Source organism: Hyla sarda, chromosome 10 (assembly GCF_029499605.1).
Source record: "Hyla sarda isolate aHylSar1 chromosome 10, aHylSar1.hap1, whole genome shotgun sequence".
NCBI classification, from domain to species: domain Eukaryota; kingdom Metazoa; phylum Chordata; class Amphibia; order Anura; family Hylidae; genus Hyla; species Hyla sarda.
The window spans coordinates 29,038,425-29,065,429 of record NC_079198.1 but is presented as its reverse complement, the minus strand read 5'-3'; the positions used below and the strand labels follow the sequence as shown (position 1 = coordinate 29,065,429).

The following is a 27,005-nucleotide window of genomic DNA, read 5'->3' as shown; positions in this document are numbered from 1 at the left end:
ACTCAATCACTGGGACTAACACCCTAAGTCATGCCTCTTTCCATGAGTACTTACGACATTCATACTCTGGGCAGCAGTCAGCATCAGGATCTCCAATTCTTAATGGTGGACTTAGATCTCCACAGTAGGGAGGAGGATCGCAGACTACCTTACATTCTAAAACAGAAAAAAGAATGCTGAAGTAACCATAGGCTTTGAGTAGGGAAGTATGAACACACTGGATGTATAGAAGGACTTACGACACTCGTAGTGAGGACAGCATGGATCTGCCCATGGGACTTCTACAAGGGCAGCACCATTTTTGGTACATCTGACTGGTGGCTCACAGAGGACATCTTTACAGATATTCTGAAATTCATACACACAAAATATATTAACTTAAAATAGAACAGTAACTACGCAATAATACTGCACATATTTAATTTAGACCTCATGGCACATATTTATCTCTCTCTCTTTCTCTCTCTATCTGTCTGTTTTTAAAATGCAACATGGCATATGATAAGGTGCTCAGCTTTGAAACACTGAGAAAAAATATTCAAATTGGACATATAAATGTTCAAAACTGGACATATAGCCCTGTTAAGTATACTTGGTTTATTCATGGTATTTTTGGTTATAAGCTAAAATGGTTATCTGGCGAAAAAAACAAACAAACAAAAAAATATGTCCAGGCTGCCTAAAAAAAATAAAAAAAAAACACAACAACAACAACAACAACAACTATACTTGCCCTCTTACCCCCCTTCTCCCAGCAGCCTCTGTTATCTCTGCTGTGCTCTACTTTCTGGTGCTGAGATTGGCACAAGACATTGCCACTCAGCCTGTATGTACTTGCCCTTGCATGTGACCACTAAGGCCAGTCATTGGCTTGGCTGCAGTGCCCAGTGTATGCTGGGGCACTTTTATGGGGATTACACAGTGAAAGCAGCGCTAAATTGAAGGTATGGGGTGATTCGGGAAAAAACCAGAAAACCACTTTTCAAGAACTTACTTGTTATTAGACATAAGTGGAAAAATATAGAACCAAAAAGTAGGTAAAAAATTACTTGCGAAGCCAACAGTTACAACAAGCATGAGATATAATCAACATAAGGCATAGTAGAAAAATTACATAAAGGTAAACTAATGATACCCCAATATATAATTTTCCAATTAAGGAGAAAACACTTTCTAAACTATGTTTTGTGACAAGTTAATTTAAATGGCATTTATATTAAGAGGTTTGAATGAAATTACGTGAACAAGGCTGTTGTCTATGAGCTTTATCTGGTATAGGAGCTTGTCCGCATTTAAAGGGGTACTCTGCTGCTAGACATCTTATACCCTATCCAAAGGATAGGGGATAAGATGTCTGATTGTGAGGGTCCCTCCGCTGGGACCCATGCGATCTCCGCCCCCTCCCATAGACATGAATGGAGGAGGTGTGGCGTGACATCACGTCACGAGTGGGCGGTGACGTCCCAACCACTGCTGCCAGAACCTGACATTCGTTAACAACACCAGGTGCTGCACGGTGATTGTGGAGGAACCCATGGATAGAGAATAAGATGTCTAGCAGCGGAAAACCCTTTAAGAGAGGTTTTAAAAACAGAAGATAAGTTATGCTATACTATCACTTAGTTAAATATAACAGATTCAGTAAGGTATTAAGAATGTCATCAGATGACAGATACTTACTGGTGTAGTTGCTTCAGGGGTTGTTGGATAATCTAAAAGGAAATATTAAGAACAAAAAGCATTATTCACAAATAATATTGTGACTAATACCTAGTAGAATAAACACAAAAAAAGAAAAAACATGTGGACAAACTAGGTGTGTAAGCTTATAAGTGAAACAAAAGCAATTGTCAAAAGACTGGAGGGCTGCAGGACTTGGTCCCTCAAGAGGAACCTGCATTTTCCAAAGCCACAAACTATACTTGAAAGGATGTTCTTACATGAATCCATATACACACAAGAGATGAGGTGAATAAATGAGGACCCATATGACACTTAATGGACCATAACTAAATTTTTTTGAACTATGCCTCTATAATTCAGTCAAGAGCATGCACCCTTACATGTAGTTTTCCATAGACTTGCAGGTAAATCCTATTGCATTAAAGAGTTGCCACAACCCATAAGCAATGCAGCCTCAAATTGGTAAATAATAGTTTTATGATTTCTATATGTCTACCCAAGACTTAAGCTTTTAGATCAAGGTTTGATGCGATACCTACCGAAACATCCATACTGTGGACAGCAGGGGTCTGATGAAGGAACTTGTTTTGGATATTGACCTTCTCTGCAATTTGGCACTGTACACGTAACATGTTTACACAACTCCTATTGTAAAGAGTAGGAATTAGGAATAATTCAGCTTCCAATTTTACATCCAGGTTCATGTTTTACCTAGACATCACTCTTACCGCTAGTCACTTTATAGAATCATTCCAAAATACTTTATATCCCAAAAAGCTTTAGATCTGTTTTATACTGAAAGCTAATATGGGTTCTATCTGTCCTGATAGGACACATGAATATTTCAACCGGAGGACTCATCTTGCCTATGTATTACAAGGATAGCCTATTGATTGGAATGGTACATTCACAATTACCTTATTCCTAGTTTTTTAAGGATAATAGGTTCTTACCTCTGTGGTAATTTTGGGAGGAAGTGTTGACAAAGCTGTAAACACAAAATCAGGTATATTATTATAATCTATTCAGAGTTTAGATTTATAAACCACAATGTAAGTGAATTACTAAGGTAAAAAAATGTACATATAAGTAGATATCTGTTTAATCATAGACATACAAAACATGCAACACTCATAGTACACTTACGAATGCACTCATATTGTGGGCAGCAGGGGTCATTTGAGGAGACTTGCTGAAGATATTCTCCATCTGAACATGGATCCACTTTACAAACAACATTCTTACATGGCTACAGTAAAATAGAATATACTTAATGTTAGGGAATCCAGTTGATTTCATCTATACACTCAGAGAGACATATGCATAGACATGGCCCTTGATCATAGTTTAACATGACTAAAAGCCCCTGATATTTATTGTAATAACTCATATTATATATTCTACCTCATATGGTGTGGTGGGTGCTAAGGTGGTCTCTTCAGGTGGAGGGACAGATGGGGTGACACCTAAAAACATTATAAAGGTTAATAATCCCATGGATACCTAAGAAGACCAATGTTTTGATGAAAAAGTAGACATGAGAACTTACAATCCGCAAAAAGGACACATCGGTGAGTAACTTCATCAAAGACCATTCCTGGGGCGCATATGGGGTAGCAACCTTCAACCCTTAGAAAAGAGTAAGTTTAATGGATTAATATATATTATGAAAATGTATGAGGTTCTTGCTCATGTACTATGTAGTCAGAAAATATATTTTGTATGTAGGTTGACTAAAATCACAATTATAATCTTAATATAAAAGGTTGCTTACATTTAATACCAATTTTCAGAGGGAATGCATATTCCTTATGGTCTGGCTTTGTACTACTCAAGTGATGGCTTGGCTCTGTACTACTCAAATATGATGTGTATTAGGGGAAGACTTACTTGAGAGTCAATGTGCACTTTGTACCGAGAGGATCTTGACATGTGGGAATGCATGGGTTTCCACAAGCTCTGTATTTCCAGGTGCAGATAGAGAAAGATGGCAAGCCAAAGGTTTCCTCTGCAAATTATTAGTCAGTGTTTAGGTCTAAATTCTAGTAGAACATCCAATAAATACATTCAAGTTGAGGCAGGGGTCTTACCGACTAGTTGGAAGCTCATCTGCAGCATATTTACTGATTTTACTTTTGACATAACTAGTTCTTCACCACTGAGGGAAAGATACTGTCCTCGCAATAAGTAAGACTCCAGAGCATTAAATCCTTTCACCCAGCGGCTTGGCCTCAAAACAAAAGTGGCTCTTTTACGGAAATTAACACTTGGTTGCCACTTGCTAAGACTCAGACTTCCATCATCATTTTGTACTATGAAAAAGTTGTGATGTTGCGCCGACTCCAAGGAGATCAACTTCCTGCCATCTACACAAAGAAGCAAAAAGCATTCCAAGTTATCTACCTGAGCTGTATAGGAAATATTTAGTGTGACGGTAAGGCATTAAGTTCACATTCAATTTGTCATAAGTTGTTAATAAAAGTTTACATACTCTGATGGTCCACATAAAGGCCTGGCGTAACCATGAAACTAGCCTTTAAGTTTCCAAGAGTTTCAATGTTTTCCAGTGACACAGTTTGTTTATCATAATCGCACACTAAGGTCTTGCTGTTCATCATTACCAGGCGGTATGGACCTTCTCCAGCATCTTTAAAGAAAAAGTGTTTCCAATAGTTATTAAAACATTAGCTATATACCGTTTTTAAGTGTAGATAATTCTGTTCTGTAAGCCATATCTTACCTCTGTTGTAATATTCACATGGAGATGCTAAAACAAAGCAAAAGAGACTATTTAAATAATCAATTCAACTTTAAAAGCCACACAATAATAGAATAAATTTAAAAAAACAGACTTACGGCATGTGTCAGGGCTTCTCCATTCAATGGTGATACCCTTACGGCAACAGGCACGGGCATAAGCTGCCAGGGAAGTGCAATAACAAAGACAGCTGTCACCCTCTCTGCAGGACTCAGTCTCCTCAACGCAAGCCTGGTAAAAAGGCTCCACGTTCACCTTTTAGAAAAACAAGTAATCAGTATCAGCAGAAGACTTAAAGAATATTGTTTTATTTAGTATTTTGTACTTCATGCAAATTGTTCTCCTCCAAAATGAATAAAATATCTCATAAGTGCCATTTACTGTACATTGTCCCCTAGTGGTCGTCTTTTCTGCCTTCTGATCATTTCAAGGGTCATAAATATAATTCACAAAAACACCTATAAAAAGTTGCAAAAGAAAAAATAAATTAGAACAAGTCTTACCTCAGTGTGGCACAGAGAAAAGTCATCGCTCCTAAGCAGGTTGCATCTTGTCTCCACAAACTTCTTGTGATTATCAGTAGGAGGAGGAGGTGTTGACTCTTGGTTGGGACACTGCTCAAAAACAGAAAAATGTTATTAAAAGCACATAAATGTTTTTTTGAGTATGGGTGTATGTATGCTTGTGCGAATTGTCACCTACCTCGCCAACAAGGAACTGAGAGGCATACTGAGCCATATTACTAATAGCCAGCTCTGTAGTGGTGGTTCCATCAGCATCACCGCACATACCTTGAACTTTGCCCTGTATCCAAACAAAAACACTTAAGAATTATTGTCTATGGTCATCTCAACACCTTTGCACATAATAAGCATGAGATATAAGTAGAATTGCTCTGAGGTCACATTCTTGTATAACAGTAGCAACTCATATCGTGGAGGTATAAACATTCTATATACTCCATAAAAGCTTTCACATTCAATGTTTTTGTCTAGTTGAATCTAGTATTGTAGTGAATAATACCTGTAGTTGTGGTTCAAGTTGAATGATAACATCTAGATGTTGGTCATAGTACACAGCAAGGCCCTCCAGGAAATGGACCACTGTATAGAATCCTGATCGGTAAGTTCTCAGTTGAGTCCTACTGCCTAGTTCTTGTGCCTGTGGATCAGGGACACACAAAACACCATTTATTTAAGAACTGACTAAAAAAAAATTGAGATTAATTAACATATGATCATTTTTAGTAAACTAGAAAAAAAATGTGTTTTGTGGGAGAAGATATAACTGTTATCAATAAAATCTAAACACACCAAGCTACACAATGTATAGAATGATCCGAAATGTGTTCTTCATCCTCTAAACAATTTAAGATAAGCTTCATACTATCTAAGTCTTACCACTGAGGTATCAAATTCACTCAGCACTACACTTGCTCCTCCGAATGCGATATAGATGGTCTTCTTAAGAAGGGCGCCTCCCATGGCTTCATTAGGAGCATTTTGCATGACAACCTTGAAGAATGGTCTTTCACCTTCACGAGACTAGAAAATAAAATAAAAGGAAAATGTATATATCTGAACCTATAACTTCATGCTCTATATGCTCACCATACTCCTAGATAACTTCTAATATTTTTAGAATTCACAGTCGGGACAGACATTATCCCACTCAAAATCTTTCAGGAAATATCTTTTTTAGTATTTTGTTGAAAAAGAAATTCCAATTTTTAGAACTAACCTCAACTAGCACAATTGCACACTCTCTTGTGGCGAAAGATTTCCAGACATTGTCGAAGAGGGAGAATTGTGATCCAGCGTAAGCATTACACACTTTGTTGCATGGGTTATTGGTGCATGAAAACTTGCCATTTTCACATGTGCTGTGAAAAAATTAAACATAAAATAAACATAATGTTTGATCCTTAATTTAGTAGCCTTATTTAAATTAGATTTATAGAATTTTTTTTTGTTAGAACAAAATTTTCAGTCGAATAAGGGACTAACTGTACATATAGAAATGTTTAAGAAATAGTAATAGGTGTGTATAATATTTCTAATAATTTTAGATATCACCTTCAGTATTTGATGTAGCTTACCAAGTATTACAGTCCTTAGCCAGTGTCTCTCCTGGGTTATAAGTGTCATCTCCATGGGTACAAGGGCATTCATTCAGTGGTATACAGCTTCCATCACTGCTCCTCAAAAGACTGAAAGAATTGCACAGCTTAGCATGGCACATTTGCTAAATTTTGTGTCCTCCAACAATGTTGAAGGTTCAGAAGGATTCACATTTTTAGATTATCCTATGAAACATGTTAGAATCAGTTAATACCCTCTTGAGTATTACTCTAACCTTTTCCCTCCCATAAAGGGGTTGCAATATCTAAACTTCTCCAAAAAAAGACCCACTATCACCTAGATAGTAGCAGGTTTGGAAGATAAAAATCCCAGCGATCAGTTGTGATTGCAAGTGGAAACTGCTTTGCCACTGCAGGAGAAATGTGGTTTTACACATTAACCTTTTACTCCACTTTCTGTCTCATAGATAAAGTGCCAAGTAATGGGCCTTATTTTATGATGTCAATATGCCCTCATATGGAAACACAGAGAGGGGTTGGCCTAATGGGACAAAAAATAAATAATATACTTATCAACCCTTCATGACAGTCACATAGGATTGAACAACGCTGTCTGATATTATGTATTCTTACTCCATAAAAAAGGCCTTCTAGTTTAATATTACCAGTATTATAGTGGCCATAACCCATGGGTAATGATTTAACTTACCCAGATTTACAGATACATCCTGGTGTGCATTCAAGGGTACATCCCTGGTCAAATAAAGCCAAGTTGTTACAAGAGGGCTCACAAGCCTTTCCAGCGCCAATTAAACAGTCTGAGTATAGTTCATTTTCAGGGCATTGTTCCACATCTGTCACAATGACAAAACAAAGGGTGTTGCCTCCACTGCACATGTTTTAAATATGCAATACACTGTTACTTACTAAAGTACCAAATCCAGATTGTGTGTATCTTACCTGGTGGGGGTGGCTCAGTTTCACCACATTGCAATAATCTTTCACAAGGGCTAAAAAACAAAACAAGCGAGTCATTAAAGTATTGCAAATATAATCTATAACTTATAATTAACTGTCTATTATGGAATATCAAATTTTCTAATAAAAAATAAAATTAAAAAAGAACTGCTATATTATACACATACTGTATTAGTGAAGTTACTATTCCTTCCTGTATTGTACATTTCACACAACCATATAAGTGTTTAGTAAATATATCCTTACCATGTTTGTCCCTTGGGATCAGTTATAGTCTCTCCTATCTTGTAGATGTGGTTATTAATGTAGCAAGGACAAGAATCTCTGGAAGAGAGCAACATTTGAATGGTTACTAACAATAAAAATGTATAATAGCATATAACAGAATATGGTTATATCAGTTATTGGGTTAGCGATTGGGTTCCTGATGTGTATAGTGCCATTCTTTTAGCTGTTAATGACATTGAGAATACAAAATGCGAAAAAAAAATAAAAAATACATCAATGAGACCAATACTTACCCCTGTACACATTCATCCAGACTAGCATCATAGTAGAGGTCAGGTGGACAGATGCAAGCTTCATTCAGTGGGATAGAGGATGTAATCTTTAGAAGCTTAGATGTGAATTCAGCACAATCTTGTTGTGAGAATGTCTCTTCCGTAGCAAAATTCATACTATCCTTACAACTTGGAGCTATAAATGGAATTAAAAAAAAGGTGGTCAGGGGGCATTTTCTGTTCAAGGCCGTACACAGGAAGAAGGCTATCATGACCCTTGGGCTGATTCTTTTTATTATTTGCAGTATTTAGAAAGAGGGAAATCCTAGTACTATTTCACATTGATGAAAAAGGAGGGTAAGAAAGAAAAAGGAGGGTAAGTAAGAAAAAGGAGGGTAAGTAAGAAAAAGGAGGGTAAGTAAGAAAGAAAAAAGGAGGGTAGGAAAGAATCTGCACTAGCCCCCCCATATGTCTTGCAGGGGCTACTGCTATAGTATATTATTTCTGCCTTGTTCTTAGTGTAGCTTTAAAGGGGTACTCCACTCTAAACATCTTATCCTCTATCCGAACGATAGGGTATAAGAAGTTAGATAGTGGGGTTCCTGCCGCTGGGTACCCCCCATAATCTCTGGGCTGTTAGTGGCGGCTTCCAGAACACGAAAGCTTGCAGCTTCCTAGTTAATGATGTCACACCACGCCCCCTCTATTCATGTCTATGGGAGGGGGCGTGACTGCTAGTACATAGCCCTCACGTCTCCTCCCATAAACGTCAATGGAGGGGGTGTGGTGGCTGGCATCGCCAGTCATTGGTCATGAAGCGGAGTTCGCTCCGTGCACCGAATGCTAGGGGATTGGATAGGGGACAAAATGTTTTCAGCGGAGTACCCCTTTAACTGTAACTGCTTGAACATGCCACTTTAGAATATGGTGCATGTTACTTACCAATATTAATGTTCAGATACAAATAAAAACTGCTGCTTGAGTAATAAAAGTGCAGAAAAATCATGATAAAGTCAAACATTCAACAGCACTGTCATTTGTTAGAAAAGTGACATGACAACAGAAATCCAACTCATACTAATACATTGTTATAACTTAGTTTAAAAAAAAAACTGATAATAAAAACTTACTGCAGTCTGAGTATGAAGAACTAACTGGCACAAATATTCCTGCCCGGGCACAACGATAAGCATAGTCTGCCAAAGCCGCACACAGTCCAATCTCCTCATTGTTGTACACATTATTGGCACAAGAGATTTTGTAGGAGTGGATGTCGATCAGACGAGTACAGTCTTCAAAGAGAGAGCTTTCCAAGGCATCGGCACAGATCAGGTCAGCATTTACTTTTTTATCTGATGGAGTAAATAAAAACAATTGGTCAAAGTCATGTTAGCAAGCAGTACATGTATATAAGATGGTATATGTATAATAATCCATTGCTTCACATACACTAATTGAGCATTGCCACCTATATCCCAGCAAATTAATATATTATGACAGAGTTTTTCAAGATTAAATGGGCACCACCGTTTCAAAAACTTTCCTTTTGCTGAAGATCACCCACAAAGGTAAATCAAGGCTTTACATTTATCTCTCGACATCGATAAAGCTAAGGGAAGCTGTCCTTTGTAATTATATCTATACATCTATATATCTATCTATCTATCTATCTATATATATATATATATATATATATATAAAATATTGATTTTAATTATGTACATAGCAGTGAACTTACTGCTGTGTATACACTACACCTGCAGTGTGATCCCCACTCCCTCTTCTCTTTAGCTTCTCAGCAGCAGAAGCTAGTGTAACACCTTCATTGCTGCTGCTGTTTCTTACAATTCTGCTCACACCGCCCTTTGCAAACCCAGTGCATCAGTAACCCCTTCTCCTCCACATGTATATAATACTGTACTATGTAATTCTTCCCCCAGAACAGAGTTAGCCTGTTCAGTGCACTTTTACCAGAAGACCGGGGATGGGTAGTTAGGTAAGTTCTCTAAATCCGTTCTATTCCTATAAACTCTTTGAGAATCGTGTTTGGAATATGCATATAACATTTAGCACAAACATGGATGAGTGGGTAAATGAGGGCTCAAACATTAGAGGATCATATACCGTATATACTCGAGTATAAGCCGAGTTTTTCAGCACGATTTTTCGTGCTGAAAACACCCCCCTCGGCTTATACTCGAGTGAACTCTACACCCGCAGTGGTCTTCAACCTGCGGACCTCCAGAGGTTTCAAAACTACAACTCCCAGCAAGCCCGGGCAGCCATCGGCTGTCCGGGCTTGCTGGGAGTTGTAGTTTTGAAACCTCCGGAGGTCCGCAGGTTGAAAACCACTGCGGCCTTCGACATCATCCAGCCCCCTCTCACCCCCCTTTAGTTCTGTACAATACTCACCTCCGCTCGGCGCTGGTCCGGTGCTGCAGGACTGTCCGGAGAGGAGGTGGTCCGGTGGGATAGTGGTTCCGGGCTGCTATCTTCACTGGGGAGGCCTCTTCTAAGCGCTTCGGGCCCGGCCCCAGAATAGTCACGTTGCCTTGACAACGACACAGAGGTACGTTCATTGCCAACGTACTTCTGCGTCATTGTCAAGGCAACGCCTCTATTCCGGGCCGGAAGCGCGGAGAAGAGGCGCCCCCGGTGAAGATAGCAGCCCGGAACCACTTTCCCACCGGACCACCTCCTCTCCGGACAGCCCTGCAGGACCGGACCAGCACAGAGCGGAGGTGAGTACTGTACAGAACTAAAGGGGGGTGAGAGGGGGCTGGATGATGTCGAAGGCCACAGTGGTCTTCAACCTGTGGACCTCCGGAGGTTTCAAAACTACAACTCCCCGCAAGCCCGGACAGCCGATGGCTGCCCGGGCTTGCTGGGAGGTGTAGTTTTGAAACCTCTGGAGGTCCGCAGGTTGAAGACCACTGAGGGCGGATGATGAGAAGAGGATGATGAAGGGGGGGTGTGGGATGATGACAAGAGGATGATGAAGGGGGGTGTGGGATGATGAAGGGGGGGTGGGGATGATGACAAGGGGATGATGAAGGGGGGGGGGATGATTACAAGGGGATGATGAAGGGGGGTGGGGATGATGACAAGGGGATGATGAAGGGGGGGGTGATTACAAGGGGATGATGAAGGGGGGTGGGGATGATGACAAGGGGATGATGAAGGGGGTGGGGATGATGACAAGGGGATGATGAAGGGGGATGTGTGGGATGATGACAAGGGGATGATGGCAGGTGATGATGATGAGGGTCTGGATGATGACAGGCGGTGATGATGATGAGGATGTTAATGACGGGTCTGGATGATGACAGGGGGGGGATGATGTATTTCCCACCCTAGGCTTATACTCGAGTCAATAACTTTTCCTGGGATTTTGGGTTGAAATTAGGGGTCTCGGCTTATACTCGGGTCGGCTTATACTCGAGTATATACGGTAGGTAGATTTTCACTGTTCATATATATGTATACCCTATAAAAACAATGATGAAATAACTAAATTCTAAAATTAACAATATTCTGTTATTCCACTAGTCAAACACTGGTTAGTTTTAAATTATTTATATACCTAAAGGTTCCAAAGGCATAAAGACAAGTAAGGTTCTGTTCATATTTATACATGAGAGGGTATATACTGAGGTATAGACTGAGAGGGTCTCCTAACATATACTTCTGATGGAAGGCTCGGATGTATCACTCTGTATGGACATTTATAGATATAAGTATGCTTATACATGTTTAAGATTTATTTTCATTGTATGCCTTTGTATGGAATAATGTGGCATACTATGATATTCCAAACTAAAAAAAAAAAAAATAGCTCAATGCATAGCAGCCCAGTTTATGCCAAAAGGATAGTCTCTTGACATACGCTACGTAAATAGAGGCACATTGATACATACAGCCTATATAGTGTATAGACCAAACATAGGCTGAAAAAACTAATATGAACAAACACAAAAAATATTATTATAAAATATGATAAATATAATGAAAGGTAACCGTAGTTACCTTCGTCTTCCAGTTTTATTTCATTTTCTGAACACTGAGATTGTGTCTTCCAGGATTTGCTGAAGAAGCCGGATATGGTCTCAGTCATATCATTTGAGCTCCTGCAATGAACAAATGAAAATAAAATATACAAAAATATTTGCGTTTTTAAATAAAAATGCCAATATTGTTTTAGTCCATCCATATACTTACTGTATATTATTAGTAGACAACTTCTTTCTTAAAAAAAATGATCCCAGCCCTGTTGCCCTCCCTCATTATATGACATAAAAATAATCATATGTTTTTTTTCCTTTTACTTTTTTAAAGGACACTTCTGGGAAACTATTAGACTGTTTTATGTCTAAGTCAAGGTCTAAGGAGAGGTACATTAAAGAATCCATCTGTCAAGCTCCACCCTCTTATGCAAATCCCTACGCACAACAACATTTTTCATTTTTTCTGGAGTCTTCTTTTAATAATGCATTAATAGGGCCAAATGAAAGTGAGAAAAAGTTATTACTTTCACAACTCTGTCTAGGAATTCCCCATAGACAATAGAGTAAAATATGTATATATTTTGGGACTGTGAAACAAACTTACCTGAAATCATCGTTACGGTTGTCATTATAGGTACCGCACAAGCCACTGGTTAGGTCTTTGTAGCTGGGATCAAGGATAACGTATAGGCGGTTAAGAGTGAAGTCATACTGTACGTTGAACAATGGGCTTGCCACATCCAGAAAGGTGGAAGAACTTCTTAAGACAGTTATAGCGTCTACAAAGTAAGACAATTCATATATTTATTTTGTAGTTGATACAAAGGCAGCAATATTATTAAAGGGGTACCCCGCCCTTAAGACATCATATCCCCTATCCAAAGGATAGGGGATAAGAAGTCTGACCGCGGGGGTCCCGCCACTGGGGACCCCGCAATCTTGCATTCGGCACCCACCTCTTTGAGCTGCAATCCACGCTGCCAGCTCACAAACTGCCGAGTGCTGACCACGGGGCCGGATTATCGTGACGTCATGACTCCGCCCACATGTGACGTCACCCCCCCCCCTTGGCAGTTTGTGAGCTGGCAGCGTAGCGTGCAAGAATGCAAGATTGCGGGGGTCCCCAGTGGCGGGACCCCCACGGTCAGACATCTTATCCCCTATCCTTTGGATAGGGGATAAGATGTCTTAGGGCTTGAGTACCCCTTTAAGTTTGACACATGATAGTTTTTTTTTATTAAATAAGAGTGCAGACAACTATGTTCACATACTTAAAATGTTATAAGGAAGTGCTGTGGTTTCTCCTGATGAAAAGATTGTTCCATCTTTAAGAATTTTTATGTTGGCCTTGGACGGAATGTAGATTTCCACAGATTCAATACAAACTGCATTTTCATCCTAAAATAGAAAAGCAAAAACGATCAAAGGCTATGGCCACATCGAAAAAAAAATATATTCTTGTTTTGCAATTATTATGGTGCAAAAAAAACCTTTCTCCATTGCTCACTTTTTTTTGTTCTGCAGCTTAGTTTGGATGCTCTGTTTTCTCTCTACAGTACACTTGTACACATTCTATATAATAGTTTGCTACAGATAGACTTGTATCTGCTTTCCTTACTCTCTACAGCCTTTGTTAGCTGCCCTCCAAGGATTCCCCCATCTACAATTATATTCTAGTGTGTAATTCCCTCCCCATCCCTGCTGTTATCCTTGTAGCTGAGAGAGTAGAATGTCTGTCTCTGAGTAGCAGCTACTCACTTTGCCTTAAGGAAACTGAACAATAAAAAAAAAATCTTTGCAAAGGTGACGGCAGACTTTAAGAAACCAGCAATGTTAAATGATTATCGACTCTTGTTTAGCACACCATAGTAATAGAATACCTACATATTTGTCACTGTGCTCTATGTCCAGCTGAGAACAAAGTTTATTGTTCAAGCTAATGGTGAAGTCGGAGGTCTTGACCAAAATGTAGTTACAATCTCCGGGCGTATCATACAGTGACCCATCAAAAGTGCGAATCATCTGGAAACCAGTCACTGAACAGACCCCTAAAATGCAGGATACACAAAACATCATACACTGTACAAACTATATTACAATTATACTATTCTAAAATGAATAGCAATGTAATAAACAAAAATCATGATCACATTTATAGACAACCTAAACCTATAAGGCTAGGTTCACATGGCTGTTGTGCTCCGACCCAGGCTGGGTTTACGTATGTCCGGCATCCGGCATAGGTGAACTCAGCCTAAATCTCGACGCAACTGATGCCACAACTGATGACAACTTGTCATCAGTTGTATGGCATGCGGCGTCCATTGTTTCTGGCCCTGTTTGGTGCCCTCCGGCATGTCCAACCATCCGGCGTCAAAATTGAGACGCTGGATGATTGTGAACTGTCCCATTCAGATGAATGGGATCAGTTCTAGCATCAGTTTCCCTCCGATGCACGCCGGAGGGAAACTGTGCCGGACGACTGATATATGTGAACCCAGCCTTACACTTCTCTAATGTTGGCACTTAGTACACAAAATGGATGTGCATTGGATGTAGGGACATTACATATAGGATATATATATATATATATATATATATATATATATATATATATATATAAATATATATATATATTAATGTGTATCCTTAACAGATAAATCAATAATTCAAATGTGTAGAAAATTATAAAATTACCTGAGCAGTTCAGATTTTTTACACAGGTCAGGAAACCATCATTGCAGGTACTAAAAAGTTAAATGAAAACATAGGTTATTATGACTTTTATTGAATACAATAACATTAACAGATGTTATATGGACTTTTTAAGCTACAAAAGACAAAAAAAGAAAAAAAGAAGATAATGAGTTGAGTTGAACTTCATGGAAATTCTAAAGCTGTGTGTGAACAAAGCCTAATTCACAAATGCAGCATGAAGAAGAATTACATTATTTATAGCACGCAACACATTGACTTATTTTTTTCAGTAAATAAGAATAAAGGGAGCATGTCTGTTTCCACCATTCAGGAAGAAGTCCAACCACTATGAACAATGTATGGTATGCAAGTTATTTTAGGGAAATAATGCAGGAAAAACATGTATATTATGTTATGCTTTGTGCAGAGGGGCGATGGATTTTGAGGACAACTAAATAAAAATCCATCTGTCATGCACCATCTCCCAAAGGCCCGGTACCCCTTATTACACAGTGCATATGTTTTTTCTTCTTCTTATGACATAGTGCATAAGTTTTCCTCAAAGTCTTCTTTTTCAGTGCATTTCGCATTTTGTAATTATTTGATCCCCTATCAATCATCAAGATTTCTGGCTCCCAGGTGTCTTTGCCAGTTAACAAGCTGAGATTAGGAGCACTCCCTTTTGAAGAGTGCTTCTAATCTCAGCTCATTTACCTGTATAAACAACACTTGGGAGCCAGAAATCTTCATGACTGATAGGGGATCAAATTTCTAACTTCACTGTGTAAAATACACTGAAAAAGAAGACCCTGAGCAAAACTTATACACTATGTCATAAGAAGAAGAAAATACGTAGGCACTGTGTAATATTCTGTCTCTCCCCATATATGTGTGTATATATACATATATATATATATATATATATATATATATATATATATATATATATATATATATACATATCTATGCCATGCTCCCTGCTGATGTAGCTGAAATATTTACAATAAAAAATTCATAAATTAAATTATTCTAGTTCTGATGACAATATTACATTTATAAAATAAAGGAAAGTTAACATACCAGGAAGCACAGTCAAGCTGTGCAGTTTGTCCATGAGGCACAGAATCTTTGTTGAATGTACAAGATTTTCCCACTATGGGGTTTACTGGTTCCACAGGTGGAGATGGTGCCTCAGCTTTAGGTGGATTCACTGGTTCCTGGGGCTGCTCTGGCTCAATTGGGTTTTCTGGTTCCACAGGTGGAGCGGGTGTCTCAGCTTCAGGTGGATTTACTGGTTCCTGGGGCTGTTCTGGCTCAATTGGGTTTTCTGGTTCCACAGGTGGAGCGGGTGTCTCAGCTTCAGGTGGATTTACTGGTTCTTGGGGCTCCTCTGGCTCAATGGGGTTTTCTGGCTCCACAGGTGGAGAAGGTGTCTCAGGTTCAGGGGGATTTACTGGTTCCTCGGGCTCCTCTGGCTCAATGGGGTTTTCTGGTTCCACAGGTGGAGAAGGTGTCTTAGGTTCAGGGGGATTTACTGGTTCCTGGGGCTCCTCTGGCTCAATGGGGTTTTCTGGCTCCACAGGTGGAGAAGGTGTCTCAGGTTCAGGGGGATTTACTGGTTCCTCGGGCTCCTCTGGCTCAATGGGGTTTTCTGGTTCCACAGGTGGAGAAGGTGTCTCAGGTTCAGGGGGATTTACTGGTTCCTCGGGCTCCTCTGGCTCAATGGGGTTTTCTGGTTCCACAGGTGGAGAAGGTGTCTCAGGTTGAGGGGGATTTACTGGTTCCTCGGGCTCCTCTGGCTCAATGGGGTTTTCTGGTTCCACAGGTGGAGAAGGTGTCTCAGGTTCAGGGGGATTTACTGGTTCCTCAGGCTCCTCTGGCTCAATGGGGTTTTCTGGTTCCACAGGTGGAGAAGGTGTCTCAGGTTCAGGGGGATTTACTGGTTCCTCAGGCTCCTCTGGCTCAATTGGGTTTTCTGGTTCCACAGGTGGAGAAGGTGTCTCAGGTTCAGGGGGATTTACTGGTTCCTCAGGCTCCTCTGGCTCAATGGGGTTTTCTGGTTCCACAGGTGGAGAAGGTGTCTCAGGTTGAGGGGGATTTACTGGTTCCTCGGGCTCCTCTGGCTCAATGGGGTTTTCTGGTTCCACGGGTTGAGCTGGTGTCTCAGTTTCAGGGGGATTCACTGGTTCCTCGGGCTCCTCTGGCTCAATTGGGTTTTCTGGTTCCACGGGGGGAGCTGGTGTCTCAGTTTCAGGGGGATTCGCTGGTTCTTGGGGCTGCTCTGGCTCAACGGGGTTCACTGGTTCACTGGGGTTCTCAGGTTCCTCTGCTAATGAATGTGACAAAGCAAAAATGTAAACTATGAGGCCAACTTAAGTCTTTGAGTGTAGTTAGATGAACTGTACACACAAACTAAATAAATCTAAATAATGTTGTTTTAGTCAATTAATTTCAAACAGATAAGTCAGAGGCAGATAGATAGATACAGCAATGGGAAGAGCAGCACATCAAGTCTCACAAGTAAGGTGGTCCAGATGACCCAGGTCAAAGGCCCAAATGAAATGCAGATCCACAAACAAAGGCAGCTGCAGCACAGATAAGTGAAAAAACAGGTGGTTTTATTCCATTTTCAAATACAGAGAAGTGTAACATTCCAGCTGCCAATGCAGCCTTTTTCAAGCATCCATGCTTAAAAAAGACTGCATGGGCAGCTGAAACATTGCACTTCTTTGTATATTTGAGATTCTTTTTGATGCTACTTGCCAGGTTTAAATAAAAAGATCTCCCAGAAAATGGCATTAGACACTTTTCCTTTTGCAGCCTCACGGTGTATGGTACACCAATGTGTCGTACAAAAATTCACACACAGATTTACAACTTTTCTTAGCTTCTTCCCTCATTTCAACCCTTTTCAAAAACCCTTGGAATAGGTGTAGATGTTTACAAAATCTCTCCCATGTGTTTGTCCTTATGATTGTTTACATGATTTTATAACCTCTAACTCTGATTCAGAAATGTTGACATCATGTAGAATACACTGTCTTCCATCACAACATCTATACAGCTTCCAATACATGACATGTTCTATGCTAATGATTCATTTCTAGTCCATTTTTCAAAAAACATTTTTAGGGTCTCTAACTTCTGCAAGTGATAATGATTAGGCACAATGTCAGTTAAGTACATCAACTTACTCTCTACTCCATCTGTCACCCTTGCACTAGGACCTTGAAACAACAAATGCGCCGTCTGGGGAATGATGATCGGTTCTATTGTGAATTCAGGACTATATGTGGGAACAGCGCCAATGTCCAAGTCTATGTCTTCAAAAGATGACTTTCCATAGTGTTCTTTTAGAGGTAAATTAAAATTGATTCAATGATAAAAGTGTATTTCCATGCTTATTATTATTTATATTGCTCTGTCACATGAAGTATTATATTGTTATCTAATAACAAAATATTACCTGGAAGTTTACATGTAAGCACGCAGCACCAAGAGGTTGCTTTTTGCACATACTTATGTGGCTGCAATAAATCTCTTAGAGAATGTAACTTGTGCTATTCAACATCCTCTTTGCTTTAAAAAAAGACACCATGGTCTAAGCCATTGCCTTTAATTTAATGTAGAGGTCACAGTGTTTTAAAGGGGTTATCCAGTTAGTAAAAACATATCCCCTATTATTCACAAAGTGCCTGATCGTGTGGTGTGTGTGTGTGTGTGTGTGGGGGGGGGGTCTGACCTCCTGACCAATCTCAATTTCAGAACTTCCAAACTCTACCAGCTGAGTACTCCATCCATCACCTTCAAAAAGGTACTCATCTCTACAGTCCCGAAAAAAAAAAAAAAAAAAGACTACATATATACAGTAGTATCAGGTTATATGCCGACGTAAATTGCAAACTTTCCAAGAAATTTATCAAACTTGCGGGATAAGGGAGGTGCTTAAAAGTAATTATTTATTGATATGCATTTAAAAATCACCCAAATAAAATGTGCAGTCCCAACCGATATAAAATATAGCTTATTAATAATAGGAAAATCACTGTTTTGCATAGAATCGTGCCAAATATATGTAGCTAAGTGTTATTCATAACAGTAGGATCTGAATATAGTTAGATTTAATATGTATCAGACTGTCGAACCGTATAAGTACGGTATACCCTGCAGTATTATAATTAAATCACTCTGCATAAATTAGATATTCCCAACGTATGTTTCTGTCCACTCGTGCCATAACATGCACGTAGGGGACGTCCTCAGGGGAATTTGCAGTAATAAAGTATAGTATCCTATAGTCATGGGTATACTGTGGAGCAAAAAAAGGCTTAATGATGTATTGCTTCAGAATACCATCACTAAGCTATAGTCTACCACCTCATGAAAGATACAATGAGGCTGTAGACAGAGACGGTGATACCAAGATATAAATATAACAATCATAAAAATATATTTGTAACCCCCATGCAGATTCTAGTATGCGTCCTGGTGGCTCCAATATTGATGAAGCTATCACCCGTGCATTGCATATAGACCCGTCTATTGTTTACAGGGGGGAATCATGCCACCAGGATATCTGTGTCAATCCATTATGGTCCTGCAGTGGCTGGACTCTGGGTATGATTTCCCCACATGGTGCCTTTTTTTTGCTCCACTGTATACCCATAATTATAGGATATTCTACTTTATTACTGTAAATTCCCCTGAGGACATCTCCTATGTGCATGTTATGGCACAAGTGGACAGAAACGTACTTTAGGAATATCTAATTTATGCAGTGTGATTTAATTATAATACTGCAGGGTATACTTATACGGTTCGACGAAAGTCTGATACGTATTCCATCCAACTATATACAGATCCTACTGTTATAAATAGCACTTAGATACATATATTTGGCATGATTCTATGCAAAACAGTGATATTCCTATTATTAATAGGCTATATTTCATATCGGTAGGGACTGCACATTTTATTTGGGTGGTTTTTAAATGCATATCAATAAAGAATTACTTTAAAGCACTTCCCTTATTCCGTAAATCTCTACAGTCATGGCCAGCTCGGCCGCATCAATGTCCCACCTCAGTCGATGATTGGCTGAGTGGCCTATCCTGTTGACAGGAGATACATTTTTAATAGCTGGATAACCCTTTTAAAAATCAGTAAGAAGAGGGTTGTAACCCGTAACCAGTAGGTCAGGTGAAAGAGGGAGAACAACTGAGGAAGAGATTGGCAGGATATGCGCAGGAAATCATACCACCGAAAATTAAATCTACTGCATTGAAATTTATCTCTATCGGCTAGTCCTCTCTCTACCACTAGTTTAACTCAACCTGATTAAAGTTGTAATGTATTGATACCTTCCTCACCATCAACAACCTTGGCCCCTGAAGCTCAGCATGGCAGCAATTTATTTACTGTAATTGCTCTTAAAAGAAGTGTACACAGGACTCTGCAATATATACCATAAAACTCTTTGCCACCAACTCTTTCTTTTCTCATTTTTGAAATTTTTATCCTAGGAAATCCTAATAAGGGTAGGTTCACATCAGTGTTGAGCTACATTCAAGTGAGTTGAGCTAGCTGAGACAATTAAAAAAATGGGAGTTGATACTCCTATACAACAATGGACCTCATTTGGAAACCGAGCAAACCACATTCACCCGGCAGTGAAAAAAAAAAGAGCCAAACGGATCCAGAACGAGTCAAATCACGACATTGTGAACCCAGCCTTATTTGTTGATAGCAAATAAGACCTTTGCCTTCTCCTTCTAGTCCAATATTAGTTTAATATCAATTCATACATATGCACATTTACCTTTGTTCTCTCCAGAGTTGTCTTCTTCAGATGATTTCTTGTTTCCATGCTCATGGCCAAATTTACCTCTAAACTTATTCGATCCTGTACAAATTTAACAATAAAAATACTGAAGCTAAACATTAAGACATGAACAAGATTGTTAACCTTAACGGATATTTCTTATTGATAATAGTTTGAGAGTCCACTGGCTAGGTGAGGATTATGAAAGGGTATCTGAAGAAATTATATTTTATATAAACACTATGAAGTTACATATGAGGGGCCAATTAATTATTTTTAGCCCCAATATTTTACTTACTGCGGAAATTATATCCATAGTGATATAGTTATGGTGATGGTTGACACACATAATAGTGTGAAACCTCTTCCAGAAAATGATAATGAAAAGTCATAAGCAGTCAGTGCCCACTATTGTAGGTTTCTATCAGTACCATACTCTCTTTTCCCTCCACCTATTTCTCCCCCAACCATTCTTGCCATGAACTACTACCTACTACCTGCTCATCTGTGCCTAGGCATTATTGTAGTTTATTCCCAAGTGAGGATATTCTATGAAACTGGTCTGAAGTGTTTTGTATGACCCATTGTGCACCTTCTCTGCTTTTCCCTCCTGTACATATTGACTCTTCTGTGCTTGACCTGGACCGTTGACCCTAAATCTGTGCCACCTGCCAAGACCCTTCTGCCTGTTCCTCACTGACCTATGTAGCTGCCTGCCTATGACTTATCCGCTTGGTGCCTCTCAATGGTGTTCTTTGGTACCTTTTAGTTACTAAATCAAGATTACACATCCATGAGTGGGAAGAAGGGTGGAAACCTAGAAGGTACTTTAATATGCTCCTTAGTTTGGCCCAAAATCACACTGGTTGGGTAGCACAGCAGCCAAAAAACCCAAATAGCTGTAACAACCAGTATCTGTCGCCCACATTACACTGCAGCACAGGTGGGGTATAGGGGATATGGAGGCCCAGCTTACAGGAGATCAACCTTAAACATATCATGCACACAGATGTATGAGTACCTTTGTTTTCTTTAGAATGGTCTGATGATTCCTTCTTTCCTCCCTTAAAATTAATATTAATCTTTTCATGTTCTTCTTTGCTTCCATGTCCGTGGCCAAATTTACCACCAAACTTGATGGTTCCTATAAAGATTTAAAAATTAAACAATGAAATGAAACACTGAGACATAAAACAGATATTTCTATAATTGGTGATGGTTTAGGACACAAATGCAGAATTTATCATAAATAATAACATTCTCAACTTACACTCTAAAGCAACGATATTTCAGGGAATGTCCGGGGCTATTCAACTATATTCAGCCTGGATATTTTTACTTATTTACTGCATAAATTATAGCGGAAGTTATGGCAATGGATGGCACCATTATTTCAGATTACCTGTTCCTTATTTGGGACATAGTGGAACTAAAAATGTGAGTCTCCTCCAGAGACTGAGATGTTGAGTAATATACACAGTGAAAGTAATCTCTGTAGTAAGGAGCCAACAGAGACTTTCAGAGACTGTCAGGAGCCAACAGAGACTGTCTGTACTCTGGAGGAGAGGGGGTGTAGAGGAAACAATGCAAAATTAAACTGCAGACTGGAAATCTACCTTAAAGGAGACTTCCCATCCTGAAAGTTTATCCCCTTGTCCACAGGATAAGAGATAACCTAAACACATGCGAGGGGGGAGGGGGGCTTGGGTTGGGGTGCTGTCTGTGCAGATGGAGCTTTCTGTAGATAGGGTAACTATACTACTTTTTAACATATCATGCCCACAGATGTACCTTTGGTTTCATTGGAATTGTCTTCTTCAGATGATTCCTTGTTTCTTCCCTTAATATTAATATCAATCTTTCCATGTTCCACTTTGCTTTCATGTCCGTGGCCAAATTTACCTCCAAACTTGATGGTTCCTGTACAGATTTAGAAATGAAATAGTGATGCTAAATATTAAGACATAAAACACATATTTCTAATTGGTGATGATTTGGAATGCGAATACAGAATTTAACATAAAGAACAACATTTAAAATTTACACTTTAACCCCTTGGGGACTCAGGGTTTTTCCGTTTTTGCACTTTAGTTTTTTCCTCCTCACCTTTTAAAAATCATAACCCTTTCAATTGCATTGATCAGTGTTATCAGTGGTCGATTGCTCAAGCCTGGATCTCAGGCTTGGAGTAATCAATCGCGGATAAGACGCACCGGAGGCAGGTAAGGGACCCTCCTGCTGCGTCTTTGCTGATTGGGACACCGTGCCAGGAATGCTTTTTTTACATTTTAGCAGCGGCAATCTAAAGGGTTAATAGCACGATCGGTGATGCATGCTATTAGCCCCGGGGCCCGGCTACCGTTAGCCGCCGAGACCGACCCGATATCATGCGTTGTCACCTCGTGACACCGCGTTATACCGCGGGAGTGGGCGCAGGACGTACAGGTACACCCTGCGTCCCCAAAAGGTTTACATTGTTTTCCCATGTACAGTATTCTGCGCATATTTGAAACTGTGTTTACTCATGTAGTTTACATTGAGATCTGATCTGTGGAAATCTAATTAGTGGTCAGACCTCTTCCACCCCCCTCCCTGTTATCAAATACCTGTCACCCTGTGGATAGGGTAGGACTGTGCAAGGTGGGAAAACCCTTTTAAACAAATCACGCACACAGATGTATGAGTACCTTTGTTTCCATTGGAGTTGTCTTCTTCAGAGGAATCCTTGTTTCCTCCCTTTAACTTAATATCAATCTTTCCATGTTTCTCTTTGCTTCCATGCCCATGATCAAATTTACTTCCAAACTTGATGGTTCCTGTAAAAAATTAACAATACAAAAATAAAGCTGAGCATTAAGATATGTTATTGTTTAGCAAATTGCAACCAAAGCAAATTAGCCAAGAAAGTATGATTGAATGTTATGACTAGCTGAGGTGTTATTTGTCATAAAATGTCTGTTGTGATGCAGCCATCATATTTTATCTCTTATTGTAATTATAGAGTAGCTGTAGTTATACAAATATACCATGCTTCAGACCTCCACTTCTCCATATGGAAAACTACCACCACAGTCTATGTTGATATCTAGCATAAAATGTCAAAATTATCTCTTTTATAGAGAGGAAAACAGTTTTTATTAAACATATCTCCAAACATGATTCCTGTACTAATGTAACAATGGAATAATGAATCTACCGGTAGATATTAAGACATGCCAAACCAAAGCCATGGAGGAGTAGTTGTACTCCTGAAAAAAGTAGTCATCACCTGAGACATGCAATATTTACACTATGTTTTATTAAAAGATTCCTTGTTGCTCATATTTGGAGACTGATTTTCAGAATTTGGAAGATGCCATTGACAACATTTACTCGTTAAAGGGGTACTCCGCTGGAATTTTTTTTTCTTTAAATCAGCTGGTGCCAGAAAGTGAATTACTTCTATTTAAATATCTTAATCCTTCCAGTACTTATCAGCTGCTGTATGCTCCACAGGAAGTTTTATTTTTTATTTTTTTTATTTCCTTTCTGTCTGACCACAGTGCTCTTGGATACCTCTGTCCATTTTAGGAAATCCCCATAGGAGTAGGAGCAAATCCCCATAGGAAATCTATCCTGCTCTGGGCCATTCCTGACATGGAAAGAGATGTCAGCAAAGAGCACTGTGGTCAGAAAAAAAGGTAATTCAAAAGAAAAGAACTTCCTGTGAAGCATACAGCAGCTGATAAGTCCTGGAGGGATTAAGATTTTTAAATAGAAGTAATTTACAAATCTATTTAACTTTCTGGCACCAGTTGATTAAAAAAATATATATATTTTCCAGCGGAGTACCCCTTTAAACAGACAAATAATCACCTTTGTTTTCTTTGGAATTGTCTTCTTCAGATGATTCCTTCTTTCCTCCCTTAATATTAATATCAATCTTTCCATGTTCCACTTTGCTTCCATGTCCGTGACCAAATTTGCCTCCAATGTTGATGGTTCCTGTACAGAATTAAAAAAAAAAAATAATCAAGCTAATTATTAAGGCAGAAAACAGATAGTTCTAATTGGTGATAGTTTGGGACACAAATACAGAATTTAACATAAAGAGCAACATTTTAAATGTACTTTTTAAGGGTCTATTTACATGTACAGTATCCAACGTATATTTAAAGCTTAAGTTGTAGTTTAGCAAAAGCAATATTTTATCTCATATTATAATTGTAAAGTAGCTGTAGTTATGCAAATATACCATGCTATAGACCTTCACCTCCCCTTATGGGAAGCGACCTTCATAGATTATGTTGCTACCTAGTGTTAGATGTCAGAACAGTCTTTTTTACAGAGAGGAAACCAGTTTTGAATGTCATGACATCGACATTAAACAAATACTTCACATACTCCAAACATGATCCCTGTATTAATGTAACAATTTTATGAAGACATGCCAAACCAAAGCCATGGCTGAGTAGTTGTACTCCTGAAAAAGTAGCCGTCGCCTGAGACATGCAATAATTAGAATATGTTTTATTTAGAAATTCCTTGTGGCTCAAATTTAGAGACTGATGTTCAGAATTTGGAAGATGACATATTGACGAACTAAGGATTATAAAACGTTATCAAAGAAACCAACATTTACGTGTTAAACAGACATATAACCCCTTAAGGACCCAGCCCATTTGGGCCTGAAGGACTCAGACAATTTTATTTTTACATGTTCGTTTTTTCCTCCTCGCCTTCAAAAAATCCTAACTCTTTTATATTTTCATCCACATACTAGTATGAGGGCTTGTTTTTTGTGCGACCAGTTGTCCGTTGTAATGCCATCACTCACTTTACCATAAAATGTATGGCGCAACCAAAAAAATACTATTTGTATGGGGAAGTTTAAAAAGAAAACCGCAATTTCGCAAATTTTGGAAGGTTTTGTTTGCACGCCATACAATTTATGGTAAAAATGAAATGTGTTCTTTATTGTTTGGGTCAATATGATTAAAATGATACCCATGAGAACATACTTTTCTATTACTGTTGCGCTTAAAAAAAATTGCAAACTTTTTAACCAAATTAGTACATTTAAAATCCCCCTATTTTGAAGACCTATAACTTTTTAATTTTTTCGTATAAGTGGCGGTATGAGGGCTCATTTTTTTTGCCGTGATCTTTACTTTTTATTGATACCATATTTGCTTATACAAAACTTTTACTACATTTTTTATAAATTTTGGGGGGAATAAAATGTTATAAAAAAAGCAGCTATTTTGGCCTTTTTTTCTTTATGTTCACACCGTTCACCGTATGTATCATTAACATTTTATTTTAATAGTTTGGATATTTATGCACGCGGGGATACCAAATATGTATATAAAAAATTATTTTTCACTTTTTGGGGGTGAAATTTTTGTTGGGGGAGGGGTTGTTCCCCATTTTTTATAACTTTTTTTAAAATATTTTTTTACTTTTATTTTAACACTTTAATAGTCCCCAAAGGGGGCTATTTATAGCAATCATTCAATTGCTAATACTGTTCAGTGCTATGCATAGGACATAGCACTGATCAGCATTATCCGTCATCTTCTGCTCTGGTCTGCTCGATCGCAGACCAGAGCAGAAGACCCATGGAAAGCAGAGGAGGCAGGTAATGGGACCTCCGTCTGCCGTTCCGGATGATTGGATCACCGCGGCAGCGCTGCGGCCGATCCGATCATCCATTTTAGTGACTGCGATGCTGCAGATGCCGTGATCTGTATTGATCACAGCATCTGAGGGGTTAATGACGGATATCCGCCCGATCAGGAATGTCTGCCATTACCAGCAGGTCTCTGGCTGCTATCAGCAGCTGGGACCTGCCGCGCATGACCCGAGCATCGCTCCAATGCTCGCGGTTATGTATAAGACGTAAATGTATGTCCTGGTACATTAAGTACAGCTCACTAGGATGTACATTTACGTCCGGCTTTTTTAAGGGGATAATCACCTTTGTTTTCTTTAGAATTGTCTTCTTCAGATGATTCCTTCTTTCCTCCCTTAATACTACTATCAATCTTTCCATGTTCCTCTTTGTTTCCATGTCCGTGGCCAAATTTACCTCCGAACTTGATGGTTCCTGTACAGAATTAAAAAGTAAAATAATTAAGCTAAATATTAAGACTTAAAACAGATAGTTCTAATTGGTGATAGTTTGGGACACAAATACAGAATTTTACATTAAGTGCAACATTTTAAATTTACTTTTTAAGGGTCTATTTTCATGTACAGTATCCAACGCATATTTAAAGCTGAAGCTATAGTTTAGCACTGGCAATATTTTATCTCTTATTGTAATGATAGAGTAGCTGTAGTTATACAAATATACCATGCTTTAGACCTATAGAAAACTACCTTCATAGATTATGTTGATACCTAGTGTTAGATGTCAGAACAGTCTCTTTTATAGAGAGGAAACCAGTTTTGAATGTCATGACATCGACATTAAACATATACTTCACATATCTCCAAACAT

The 27,005-nt window shown here is 39.0% G+C and overlaps 1 protein-coding gene across 1 annotated transcript in view; it reads right to left on the bottom strand.

The window, feature by feature from the left end:
- Positions 1–27,005, bottom strand: part of LOC130293192 (mucin-2-like) — a 217,175-nt gene that overhangs the window by 38,183 nt on the left and 151,987 nt on the right. The window contains exons 16-52 of the mRNA XM_056541694.1: positions 26,481–26,609; positions 24,377–24,505; positions 23,209–23,337; positions 22,313–22,441; positions 21,543–21,665; positions 20,519–20,602; positions 17,895–18,050; positions 15,781–17,029; positions 14,701–14,750; positions 13,899–14,051; positions 13,275–13,388; positions 12,608–12,782; positions 12,026–12,126; positions 9,130–9,351; positions 8,021–8,195; positions 7,746–7,823; positions 7,509–7,531; positions 7,231–7,405; positions 6,540–6,650; positions 6,182–6,323; positions 5,842–5,985; positions 5,465–5,602; positions 5,144–5,245; positions 4,945–5,055; positions 4,540–4,696; positions 4,424–4,450; positions 4,175–4,330; positions 3,774–4,049; positions 3,574–3,691; positions 3,233–3,312; positions 3,088–3,149; positions 2,830–2,932; positions 2,637–2,671; positions 2,223–2,328; positions 1,681–1,712; positions 240–348; positions 55–156 (exon numbers count right to left, since the gene is read on the bottom strand). Of these exons, the coding sequence (XP_056397669.1) occupies positions 55–156; positions 240–348; positions 1,681–1,712; positions 2,223–2,328; positions 2,637–2,671; positions 2,830–2,932; positions 3,088–3,149; positions 3,233–3,312; positions 3,574–3,691; positions 3,774–4,049; positions 4,175–4,330; positions 4,424–4,450; positions 4,540–4,696; positions 4,945–5,055; positions 5,144–5,245; positions 5,465–5,602; positions 5,842–5,985; positions 6,182–6,323; positions 6,540–6,650; positions 7,231–7,405; positions 7,509–7,531; positions 7,746–7,823; positions 8,021–8,195; positions 9,130–9,351; positions 12,026–12,126; positions 12,608–12,782; positions 13,275–13,388; positions 13,899–14,051; positions 14,701–14,750; positions 15,781–17,029; positions 17,895–18,050; positions 20,519–20,602; positions 21,543–21,665; positions 22,313–22,441; positions 23,209–23,337; positions 24,377–24,505; positions 26,481–26,609 (5,505 nt within the window). The remainder of the gene's footprint in view (positions 1–54; positions 157–239; positions 349–1,680; positions 1,713–2,222; positions 2,329–2,636; positions 2,672–2,829; positions 2,933–3,087; positions 3,150–3,232; positions 3,313–3,573; positions 3,692–3,773; positions 4,050–4,174; positions 4,331–4,423; positions 4,451–4,539; positions 4,697–4,944; positions 5,056–5,143; positions 5,246–5,464; positions 5,603–5,841; positions 5,986–6,181; positions 6,324–6,539; positions 6,651–7,230; positions 7,406–7,508; positions 7,532–7,745; positions 7,824–8,020; positions 8,196–9,129; positions 9,352–12,025; positions 12,127–12,607; positions 12,783–13,274; positions 13,389–13,898; positions 14,052–14,700; positions 14,751–15,780; positions 17,030–17,894; positions 18,051–20,518; positions 20,603–21,542; positions 21,666–22,312; positions 22,442–23,208; positions 23,338–24,376; positions 24,506–26,480; positions 26,610–27,005) is intronic.